This window comes from Erinaceus europaeus, chromosome 4 (genome assembly GCF_950295315.1).
Source record: "Erinaceus europaeus chromosome 4, mEriEur2.1, whole genome shotgun sequence".
NCBI lineage: Eukaryota > Metazoa > Chordata > Mammalia > Eulipotyphla > Erinaceidae > Erinaceus > Erinaceus europaeus.
This window is the reverse complement of record NC_080165.1, coordinates 121,636,055-121,648,619: the sequence shown is the minus strand read 5'-3', so window position 1 is coordinate 121,648,619 and position 12,565 is coordinate 121,636,055. Positions and strand designations below refer to the sequence as shown.

At 36.9% G+C, this 12,565-nt stretch overlaps 1 protein-coding gene across 2 annotated transcripts in view; it reads left to right on the top strand.

Moving 5' to 3' along the window:
• Positions 1-12,565, top strand: part of L3MBTL3 (L3MBTL histone methyl-lysine binding protein 3) — a 96,893-nt gene that overhangs the window by 14,043 nt on the left and 70,285 nt on the right. For both annotated transcript variants that reach the window (XM_060190484.1, XM_060190483.1), the window contains 2 exons: positions 6,980-7,115; positions 10,333-10,424. In XM_060190484.1, the coding sequence (XP_060046467.1) occupies positions 6,980-7,115; positions 10,333-10,424 (228 nt within the window). The remainder of the gene's footprint in view (positions 1-6,979; positions 7,116-10,332; positions 10,425-12,565) is intronic.

The window sequence follows — 12,565 nt, the reverse complement described above, 5'->3', positions numbered from 1 at the left end:
AATTAAATTAAATTAAAAAGACTCAGAGGGTAAGTGATTGATATATATCTTCTAAGCCGTAGAACTAGGATTTCTACTTCCATCCTTCTAATTCCATAGCTTCTGCATTACTATGTCCCTTAGCATAAAGAACAGATCAACAAAGGATTTCTATATATTTTGTATGTAGTAGTTTATGTATTAGATTTTTAGTGCATCTGTATATGCATTGCTGTTTTGAGCTATCTTTGAAAATTTTCAGAAAAAAAATGCAAGTCAAATGTATATATACATGTCTTAGTTCCATCTGTTACTGAAAGCACTTCATAAAATTTTTTCTCCTTGATCTCTCCCTTGAGCCAACAGTATGTGTAATTTTTAAAATCCACCCCTAAAGGGTAAGATGACCATGTATATTATTTTTAGTAGATATGACTATGATGTTCTTGACTTAGTGAACTTTGAAGAAGCTTGGCTCCTCTGGAGCATAATAATATCTTAATATCTGGTAGTTGGATGAAGATAATCACTGGAAATAATACATAGAGTACATCATGGGCCAGGCGTTGAGCTGCTTGCCTTTCATGTGTTTCATTTGCTAACTCAGAGTAGTTCTCAGAAAAACCTTTTAAGCTAGAACTCAGTCTCCTCTTTTTATATATATATATATTTATTTATTTTTCCTTTTTTTGCCCTTGTTTTTTATTGTTGTTGTAGTTATTGTTATTGATGTCATCGTTATTAGACTGGACAGAGAGGAATGGAGAGAGGAGGGGAAGAAAAAGATAGACACCCACAGACCTCCTTCACTGCCTGTGAAGCGACTCCCCTGCAGGTGGGAAGCCACGGGCTCAAACCATGATCCTTACCCTGATCCTTGTGCTTCATGAAATGTGCACTTAACCCTCTGTGCTACTGCCTGACTCCCCAGTCACTTCATTTTTTAGATGACAAAACGGAGACAGACCAAGCTAAATTAATTTGTAGCTAATTGTTTGTCATCTCTGGGGATTCACTGCTCCAAGCCAACTTTTTTGTTTTACATTTTTCCCCAGCCTACTTCCCATTAAAGGTAGTTTTTTAAAAAATTATTTATTCCCTTTTGTTGCCCTTGTTGTTTTATTGTTGTAGTAATTATTGATGTTGTTGTTGTTGAATAGGGCAGAGAGGAGGGGAAGACAGAAAGGGGGAGAGAAAGATAGACACCTGCAGACCTGCTTCACCACTTGTGAAGCCACTTCCTTGCAGGTGGGGAGCCGGGGCTCGAACCAGGATCTTTCCTCCGGTCCTTGCACTTCGCACCACCTGCGCTTAACCTGCTGCGCTACTGCCCAACTCCCTAAACATAATTTTTTTTTAAAACATAATTTTTATTGACAAAATTGAATCAAAGAAAATTACAGAACTTTATAATTAAGACCAGCTTCTGGGCAGGGGAGAGAGCATAAGGTTGATTCTAAAGACTGTCTGTCATACCTGAGGCTCCAAGATCCTAGGTTCAATCTGTGGAACACTCATAACCTAGAGCCAAACAGTGCTCTGGTGCTGGCGTGTGTGTATGTGTGTGTGTGTGTGTGTGTGTGTCTGTCTCATTAAAATCAATATATAATGAATAAATGACCAACCAGCTTCATTCAGTATGGTGGGGACTGGGCAGGAAATTGGGTGTGTGGGTTCATCTTTTTTTTTTTTTTTTTTTTTTGAGAGAGATAGAGAAATGCTACTACACCAAAGCTCCCATCAGTAAGACAGTACCCCCATGTGGGGGGGGGGGTGTTGGGGCAGGGCTCATTTTTGAATGTTCATTTTTACTTGGTAAAACAGGTCATATTCCCAGATGTGCTGTCTTGCTGATTCTTTAGCGTTTAATACAGTTATCCATAGTAAAAGAGGGTATCCGGATTCTTTTACTCATAGGAAAACCGGTCTTTTTTTTTCTCTTCTAATTTTAAATTGAGTATGAAAATTCTCTCACTGTCAGAATGACAGGTGGTATATGTTTCCTGGACTTTGGAATCTTTAATAAATCCCCAAGATTTGGAAGAGGAGAGTTACAGAGTTTCTTGGTAGTTACAGTCAGTTACCTTTTGGTGTGTGTTCCTTCCAGATGTTGTCTCTGCATGTGATAAATGTATGTTTATTTTCTCCTTTTTACATTTAAATAGAGCCCTACATAATATTCTGTCACTTGTTTTTGTGATAGTATATCTTGTATATTACTATATATAATGAGTAAAATTCTGTTTCACCATATTGCTATGATTTATGTAATTGCTGTCATATTGATGAACAACTGAGTCATCTTAATTTTCTCTTTTTACTGTAAACAGTGCCTCCACAAGCATCCTTTATGTCTGTTTTTACATTGAAGTTTATCTGTAGGATCATTGCTTACATCCTCACCAAGATTGTTTGACAATTTGTTTTGCTTTCACCTGCAAACAGTCCCTCTTCCTCCTCCTTCTTCTCCTCCTCTTCCTCCTGTCTTTTCTTTGTCTATTTATTTATTTTTCTTAATTGGAGGATTAATGGTTAAAGTCAACAGTACAATACAGTAGTTGGCACACCTGTAACATTTCTTGATTTTCTGCATAGCACTCTAGCCCCCCATCTAGGTCCTCCTCCACCGTCACATTCCAGGACCTGAACATTCCCCACCCCCAAAATATACCAATACACCAAATCTAGTCCAAGTTCTGCTTTGTGTTTTCCCTTCTGTTCTTATTTTTCAACTTCTATGAGTGACATCATCTCATATTTATCCTTTTGTTTTTGACTAATCTCACTTTAACACAGTTCCTTCAAGGTTCATCCAAGATAAGGTGAAGATGGTGAATTCACCATCTTTAATAGTTGAGTAGTATTCCTTTGTGTATATAGACCACAACTTTCTCAGCCATTCATCTGTTGTTGGACACCTGGGTTACTTCCAAGTTTTGGCTATTACAGATTGTGTGGCTATGAACAAATCTTTTTGGATGGGTGTGTTTGAGTCCTTAGGAAATATCCCCAGAAAAGGAATTACAGGGTCATAGGGTAGGTCCACTTCTAGCCTTCTGAGGTTTTCCAGACTGCTCTTCACAGGAGTTGGACTAATTTATATTCACACTAGCAGTGCAGGAGGGTTCCTTTGTTGGAGATTAGAATGTTTTATAGCCATGTATCATTGGTAGATTAGAAATAAATCCCCAAGATTTGGAAGAGGAGAGTTACAGAGGTTCTTGGTAATTAGTTCTTTGTCCCCACAACCTCTCCAGCATTTGTTGCTGCAACCTTTTCTGATGTAAGGCATTCTCACAGGAGTAACATGATCATCTTGTTGTCTTTATTTGCATTTCTCTGATAAGGAATGAGTTAGAGTATGTTTCCATATGTTTGTTGGCCTTTTGGATCGCTTCTGTGGTGAATATTCTGTTCATACCCTCTCCCCATTTTTGGATGGGGTCATTTGGTTTTTTTGTTGCTGAGTTTGGTGAGTTCTTTATATATTTTATTAGCCTCTTGTCTGATGTATGGCATGTAAAGATCTCGCATTCTGTAAGGGGTCTCTTTGAGTGGTGGTATCTTATTTTTTTTCTTTAAGTTTTTTTTACATTTATTTATTTTCTCTTTTGTTGCCTTTGTATCTTTATTGTTGTAGTTATTATCGTTGTTGTTATTGATGTCGTCGTTGTTGGATAGGACAGAGAGAAATGGAGAGAAGAGGGGAAGACGGGGAGGGGGGAGAAAGATAGACACCTGAAGACCTGCTTCACCGCCTGTGAAGCAACTCTCCTCCAGGTGGGGAGCCGGGGGCTCAAACCGGGATCCTTATGCCGGTCCTTGTGCTTTGCATCACGTGTGCTTAACCCGCTGCGCTACCGCCCGACTCCCTGGTGGTATCTTTTGTAGTACAGAGCTTTTTAATTTGATGTATTACTATGGGTTTATTTTTGTTTTAGTCTTCCATGCAGTTGGATTTGTCTCACTGAAGATGCCTATAAAACTGATATGGAAAAAAGTTTTGCCAGTATTTTCCTCTAAGTATTTGATAGTTTCTGGTCTAACATTCAAGTCCTTGATTCATTTGGAATTTACTTTTATGTGTGGTGAAATGTAGTGGTTCAGTTTCATTCTTCTGCATGTTTCTTTTAATTTCTTTATTGGGGAATTAATGTTTTACATTCAACAGTAAATATAATAGTTTGTACATGCATAACATTTCCCAGTTTTCCATATAGCAATACAACCCTCACTAGGTCCTCTGTCATCCTTCTTAGGTCTGTATTCTCCCTACCCACCCACCCCAGAATCTTTTACTTTGGTGCTCTTCTGCATGTTTCAACCCAATTTTTCCAGCAGTATTTGTTGAGAGACTCTCCTTTCCCCATTTAATAATCTGGACACCTTTCCCCATTTATTAATTTGGGGACCGTTGTCAAAGATCGATGTCCTTAGGTGTGGGGTGTCTTCAAGGAGCAATAGAGCAAGGGTCTTAGCTAAGTCAGACATGTGCATGATGAAACTACTCAGGATGGAGAGGACGAAATAAAGCCGGGACTTAGTGTCTTAGGAGCTGGGAGAGGATATTTAGGTGAGTAGTACAAGAAGAAGTGGCTTAGTTATGCATAAGAGGGATGAGCAGGCATGCCAGTGAGCAAGTAGATTTAAGCTGTGAAAGACTGCACCATAGCAGTGGGTTCTAGAGGGTATAACGTATAGTAGAGAGTAGAGGTCTGGATGCCTGAGGTTCCAAAGTCCCAGGTTCGATCCCCTGCACCACCATAAGCCAAAGCTGAGCAGTTCTCTGGTAATAAATAAATAGAAAATAAATAAAGAAGTATTAAAGTTTATTACCTTTTTGCCTCTCTTTAAATTTTATTTACTTATTTTGGGTAGAGACAGAAATCGAATGGGAATGGGAAATAAGGAGAGGGAAAGAGACACCTGCAGCACTGCTTCACTTCTGGTAAAGCTTTTTCCCTCTTCAGGTGGGGACGGGGGCCTTGAATGGAGGTTCTTGTGCATGTTAACGTGCACTCAACCAGGTGTGACTTTGCTTGACTCCCAAACTCACCCTTATTGCTATCTCTTCTCAGAATAAATATTTCTTTGATATTAGTATATGCTTTTTGAGACTATTTCCTCCCTCCCTCCCTCCCTCCCTCCCTTCCTTCCTTCCTTCCTTCCTTCCTTCCTTCCTTCCTTCCTTCCTTCCTTCCTTCCTTCCTTCCTTCCTTCCTTACCAGAGCACTGGTAAGCTGTGGCTAATGGTGCTGTGGGGGATTGAACTTGGGACTTCAGAGCCTCAGGCATGAAAGCCTCTTTGAATAACCATTATGCTGTTATTACTCCCACCTTTTGAGACTTTTCCAACTGCAAATTTTGTATGTGGATGAGCGAGAATATATACTAATGTGAGCATTTTAAGTACATATACTTATGACTGTATATTTGTGCATAAAATTACTTTTTTTTTTCTCATAAGCTGACTCATCCTGAATAGTTTGCTCCACTACTTGAATTTCAGCAATATGTTTTAGAGAGCTTTCCATGACAGTAACTGTATAATCACCATATTTGGCATTGGTGTGTGTGTGTTCATTTTTCTGTTTTCATAGTCTCATCTCAAGTTTCTTGTTCAGGTTTCTGTAGGTCAGGTGTTGTGATGTGGTGTGTGGTTCTGCTTGATCACATCTAAGTGTACTCAGGAAAAGGAGAAAGAGGCTGAACCTATGTATCCATAGCCCAAGGCAGAGTGCAACCCCAAAAACTCATGTCACCTTCTATCTCAGAACTTTCCCTGCATGAAACCCTCTAGGCAGATGTAGGGCATCAGCATTCAGCATGTGTTACATAGACTGAGTTCTTACTGCCATTTCCAGATACACACCGGGGGAGCTTTTCTTTCTCAGGTCAGCAGTACTGGTGAGGAGAATTGGGTAACTTCCTCCATCTTTGCATCAACTTGGCTGGATATTACCTTGTGTAGAGCTTTATAAAGAACAGGGAATGACATCTTTCAGTATATAGCCTGTGTGCTTTGTGCTAGATTGGCTGGTTGACTGCCAAATCTCCTTAGATGCTGCTACTACAGCGTCAGAGAAAGAATATAAATATGAGGAAATTATTTTTCGTGTATGCTCAGAATCTGACTGGGGATGCTGCCAGAATACCATAATTCAGCTCTTTCCATCATATAGTGCATACTATATATTATATATATAGCAACCTTTACCTCTTTGTTTTTTGTTCACTGGCTTTTAATTGTGAGGAGACTTTGTTTAATGTAGGCTATGTCATACTTGGTGTTCATAATGATTTTTGTATACACACACAAATATTTTTGTTTATTTTAATTAACCTGTTTTACCAATTTCAGGTTTGTGGATAACAGGTAAAGCTACACTTTGCCGGATATTCAGATTACTGTGATTTCATACTTGGTGTTAATAATCTTTTATTTTTTTTTTTCTTTTTAAACCAGAGCACTGCTTAGCTCTGGCTTATGGTGGTTCAGGGGACTGAACCTGGGAACTTTGGAGCCTCAGGCATGACAGTCCCTTTTCATAGCTATCTGCCATCTCTCTGCCTGATAATAATTTTTTTTCTTCCTTTATTGGGGGATTATTTTACATTTGACTGTAAATACCATAGTTTGTAAATGCATAACATATCTCAGTTTTCCACAAAACAATACAACCCCCACTAGGTCCTCTGTCATCCTTTTTCTAGGACCTGTATATGCATATGTAATAGAAATCTGTGGCTAAAATTTATAGTCAAAATTAAAATTATGCAAATGTTATTTTACACACAAATAAATATGAAGAAAGAGTTTATTAAAATAAGATGTGAAGTGCCCAGCTAGCTCTACTCTCCCCGCTACCCATCCCAGAGTCTTTCAGTTTGGTGCCCAATAATGATTTGTGTATGTATACACACACACACACACACACACACACACACACATACACTCACATTTTTGTTTATTTTAATTAATCTATTTTACTGATTTCAGGTTTGTGGATACCGGATAAAGCTGCACTTTGACGGATATTCAGATTGCTATGATTTCTGGGTAAATGCAGATGCTCTGGATATTCACCCAGTTGGATGGTGTGAGAAAACTGGCCATAAACTCCATCCTCCAAAAGGTATTGTCACTATTTTTACTTATTATTTTAAATTTTGTAAACATTTATTCTCTCACATGTTAAAAATCTAGACTTTGTGATAATCCAAATGAACTTTAATCATTTTATTGGGCGGGTGTTAATGGCTTACCATCTCCCCCTCATCGGTAACTGCAGAACATTCTCATGCCCTACCGACTGAGCTAGCTGGGCACGTCACATCTTATTTTAATAAACTCTTTCTTCATATTTATTTGTGTGCAAAATAACATTTTCCTGATTTTAATTTTGATAGTAAATTTTAGCCACAGATTTCTGTTACATATGCATCTTGATAAAACTGATTTAGAAATTAGCTCTAACATAGTTACATAACTATTCATTTACTGATATTTCAGTATACATAAAATCTCAAGAAATCATGCATTGAATATGTGCGTCTTAATATTTAACAGAGTACATACAGAGGTAGCTCAGTGCTAGAGTGTATGACTTGCTTGCTTGGAGTCCCATGTTTGATTCTTTGTACTACATATGTCAAAGTCATGTTCTTTTTTTTTTTCCTTTTTAAAATTTATTAGTGATTTAATATTTATTTACAAAATTATATGTCAACAGGGATACACTGTTTGTACTACCAATGTTCTGAATCCCCAATCCATTCATTGCAAGCCACTGCAATTCTTCCAAGGTTGCAGACATGGTTTAACTACCATTTCTACAACTATCTGTCTACATTTGTACGTAATTGCCCTTTTTTTCTTCCAGTTTTAGTCCTCTCTTTCCCTCCGAGCCACACATAACCCTGTTACTACATCTGAATGTCCCTCCATTTTTCCTCCTCTCTCTCTGGGTCTTGATGGAGCTAGAGTTCAGAGTCTTCTTACCCTCTACCTCCTATCACTTCTCCCCGACTGGGAGTATGAATAAAAATAGGTTTTGGGGTTGCAGAAGGTGGGAGTTCTGGTTTCTATAATTGCTTCTCTACTAGACATGGTCATTGGCAGGTCGATCCATACTACCCCCATCAAAGTCATGTTCTAATTCTCTTTCTTCTATTTTTCTCTCTAGCCAGAGTACTGCTCAGCTTTGGCTTATGTTGGAGCAGGGTATGGGACCTGGGAGCCCAGGCATGAGAGTTGATTTGCATAACCATTATGCTATTTTCTTGCTTATCCTCTTTATCATTAATTAATTGCAATTTAGGACATTGAAAACACATTATAACACTAAAAATTGACTTAGGTGAAGGTTGATCTTATAGCTTTTTCATTGTTAAACTCTGTGTTGTAGCTTGCCAGTGACTTTTTTTTTTAACATTTTTTAATATTTATTTATTTCCTTTTTGTTGCTTTTATTGTTATTGCCAGTGACTTTTGCCCTTTTTATGTTTACATAAAGAATAAAATTTTATTCAGTCCATTGTTAATGTAGCTAATAATAATCATACTTTTTAATCTTTTTTTTTTGAACAGTTATAATCAGTGTTATTTACTAGGTGTCTAAATTTTAGATTACTAGTTTGCTATTTTTGCTTGCCTACAGGCTTTTCTTTTTAATGGATTAGCCATTGTTTTTATTTCAACTGAAAAATTAATGGCAGAATAGTATTTTCACATGGCTGAAGGATATAAACAAAAGCATACAGGAAGAAAAAATCTGTAAACCTGTGGGGAGTGGATAGCATAATGCAAGAGACTTTCATGTCTCTGAAGTCCCAGGGTCAGTCCCCTGCACTACCATAAACCAGAGTTGAGCAGTGCTCTGGTTTAATAAATAAATTAATATGATATGATATAATAATAACATAGCATAATAATAATATAATAATATAATTAATATAATGTCTGAGGAGCTGGGTGGTGGCCACACACCTGGTTGAGTGCACATGTTACAGTGTTCAAGGACTCGGGTTCAAGCCTTTGGTCCCCACCTGCAGAGGTAAAAATTAATCTACAAACCTTTATGTAAATTGAACTTTTATATCTGGTGAATTATTAGCTGTCCTTGCATGCTTTCCTCTGTAGACTTTAATAGAAGTAGACTAGAGCTCCAGGGGAAATGCCACAATGATTTGTGCAACAGAATTTTCTTTTTTCCCTGAAGCATCAAAGGGCCCAGGTTCAGTCCTGAGCACCACCACAAGCCAAAGCCAAGCTACGCTGCGGTTTAATTTTTGTGTGTGTTTGTTTGTTTTGCTTTTGTTTTCCCACAGCACTGCTCAGCTTTGGTTTGTGGTGGTGTGGGGGATTAAACGTGGGACCTCAGCCTCAGGCATGAGATTCTGTTTGCATAATCATTATGCTATTTCCTCTGCCTTCTTGTGGTTTAATAATAAGAGAAGAAGGAGAAGAAGAAAGTCCATCATCAGATAAAATGCTCACTCTTTATTTCAAAATAAATGAAAAAAAAAATCTGGTAATAAAAAGTATAGACTCTAACTGCTACTACACTAGAGGAAACTTAAGTGGTGTTAGTTTTTCTCCTCCTTCCCCTAGCCCTGTCTCCAATCCTATTTCTCTGTATCTGAAAAAGTGATCCCATAATATTGAAGCACAGGTGACCCCCCCCCAAAAAAAAAGCATCTGAATATATTCTTTACTTTCTTACCCTGTTCTCTCTCTTTTTTTTTTTTTCCAATTTTTATTTTTTAAATTATCTTTACTTAGTTATTGGATAGAGAGTCAGAAATCGAGAGGGAAAGGGGAGGTAGAGAGGCAGAAAGACACATGTAGCCCTGCTTGACCTCTTGCAAAGTTTTCCCCCTGCAGGTGGGGAACGGGTGTTCAAACCTAGATTCTTGTGCATTGTAACATGTGTACTCAACCAGGTATGCCACCCGCCTGGCCCCCTTACCCTGTTCTCTATACCTTTTGCCATTAATTCAAAATTGAAAATAAATAAAAGTTGTTAAAAATAAATAGTGGGTTGGTGAAATAGCACTTGGGTGGGGAAGTGCTCTCCGCTGACATGTATAATTCAGACTTGAGCCTGGCCCCGCCACACAAAGGAAGCTTTGGTGCTGTGGTGTCTATCTCTCTCTATCTCTCTTTTGCCTCTATCTTTTAAATATAAATAAAAATAAAAAGGAAATACATGTAAAGGCTCATATATATAAAATGAGTTAAATTTTATCTATTTGGCTGCTTGATTTTGGCATGTTGGAATTATATGGGAAAGGGAAATATGTAAAGTATTTGGTATTTTGCTAATAAGTTTTAATCTTTACTTACTCTAGGATATAAAGAAGAGGAATTTAATTGGCAAACTTACCTTAAGACTTGTAAAGCTCAAGCTGCTCCCAAGTCATTATTTGAAAATCAGAATATAGTAAGTACATCTAAAAGACTTTTCCTTCCAAAGGAAGTTGTTTTTTAATGTTGTATAGGATAAATTGCAAATTGTTATTTTAAAAAGTATGGAATAGTACATTTAATTGCTTGGTAAATAGGCTATACTTAATTAAAAAAAATTTAAATTGCATTAAATATTCATGAGTAAGTATTTTATAGCCATGTTATATGTGTCTTTTTGTTAAATATTGAAAGGTAACAGTGTAAAACTGAGGTATAATTTTCAATTATGGTGTATAAAACATTAAATTGACTGGGATTTTTTTTTTGCTTTGATTTCTTATTTAGAAACGTAGTTTTGGTGGACTTCACACAGTAAGATGAATGTAGCTCTGTTTAGATTTGCCTTTTACAGACTATGAGTTATGGTTGTTCCAATTTCTAGCATTAATTTAAAAAATAAATTTTTGAGTGACATTGTTTTACAAAATTATAAGATAATGGTTTAATTCTGTCCTGTTCCTCCACCAGAGTTCTGTATCCCCATTCCCTCCATTGGAAACTATAGTAGTTCTTCCAAGGTTGTAGATATAGGTTAACTATTATTTCTGTCTCAAGTCTTCAGGCAGAGCCCCTACACCAGCCTGGCAGTCTGAGGTTAACTGTTATTTCTATAACTATCTGTCTATATTTGCACTTTTTTTTTTTTCCCTCCAGGGTTATCACTGGGGCTGGGTGCCTTAGCTAGGAATTCACTGTTCTGGAGGCTATTTTTTTTTCCCTTTTGTTGCCTTTGTTTTATCGTTGTTGTGGTTATTATTGTTGTTGTTATTAATGTCATTGTTATTGAATAAGACAGAGAGAAATGGAGAGAGGAGGGGAAAACAGAGGGGATGAGAGAGATAGACACCTGCAGACCTGCTTCACCGCTTGTGAGGTGACCCTGTCAGTCTGAGCGTACAGTTCATGGTTACAGTCTGGCATTATTTTTTAATATAACATACAGAAGCAAAAATCTAGTTGTTCATTTATTTCCTACTTCTATATTTCCTACTTCCTGTACTCCCACTTTCTAGAACATATACTTTGTTGGTATCTCAGATGTGTGTACCAGCGGGTATGTATGTTACCCCCTTCTCCATTGTCTAAGTACTAGGTCTATTTCAGAACAATAGAGAACAAGTATGTGGGAAACTATACTGCTGTCTTTAAAACTGAATGAGGGCTCAGTTGGAGCAAATGCCATTTATATTTTGAGACAAATGAGTTTGATCCTGAACTCTAGAATGAAAGATGGCTTTTTTTATAAAAGATATTTTAAATCATCTGATTATGACTTTTTTTTAAAAAAGATTTTATTTATTAATTGATGAGAAAGGAAAGAGAAAGAAGTAGACACCTGTCTGGTACACCTGCTGCCAGGGATTGAACTCAAAAAACTTATGCTTGAGAATCTAATGCTTTAGCCACTGAGCCACCTCCCGGACCACAAAGATAGCTTATTTTTCTGCCATAACACTGGACCAGCCAAGAGCTTTTCCCTAAGTGATGAATGATGAACGTGTATATACACATTTACATGGAATTATACCCCTATTATCTTACAGTTTTATAAATCAATAGTAAATCACTGATAAAATAAATAACAATAAAAAGATATTTTTTCCTCATAAAATACTGTATGGCATGTTTGTATTTTATTGCAACTCATGCACTAAATCTTACTGAATTTTTATTGTCTTAATAATGTTCAAATGGCTAGTAGTCCGGATTTCTTTTTTATTGCACACTGTTTTAAATGGCTGTATATATTCAGTCAGTTATTTTGGTGTAGTTATGAATATCTGTAGTAATCAACAGAAGTTATAATAACTGTCAATATATGAAAATGACCCATTTTTATTGTAATATTCTTTTTGAGAGATATTTTCAGAAGTGGGCATACATTTTTACCATCTCATACATGTTGTACATTAATTAAATACATGTTTTGTGTGAAAAACATTTCATTGGTAAGCCTAGAATTGAGAAGCTACAAATGAACTGTACATTTGTGTAGCTAGTAGTGGTCATTTAATGTGAGTGCCAGAAATTCATATTGAACTAAATTAAACTCTGCCAGTTTTGGGGTGTTGTTTTTTTGAGGTCTAGATAGTTAACTGTGTGTAGCAACTGGGT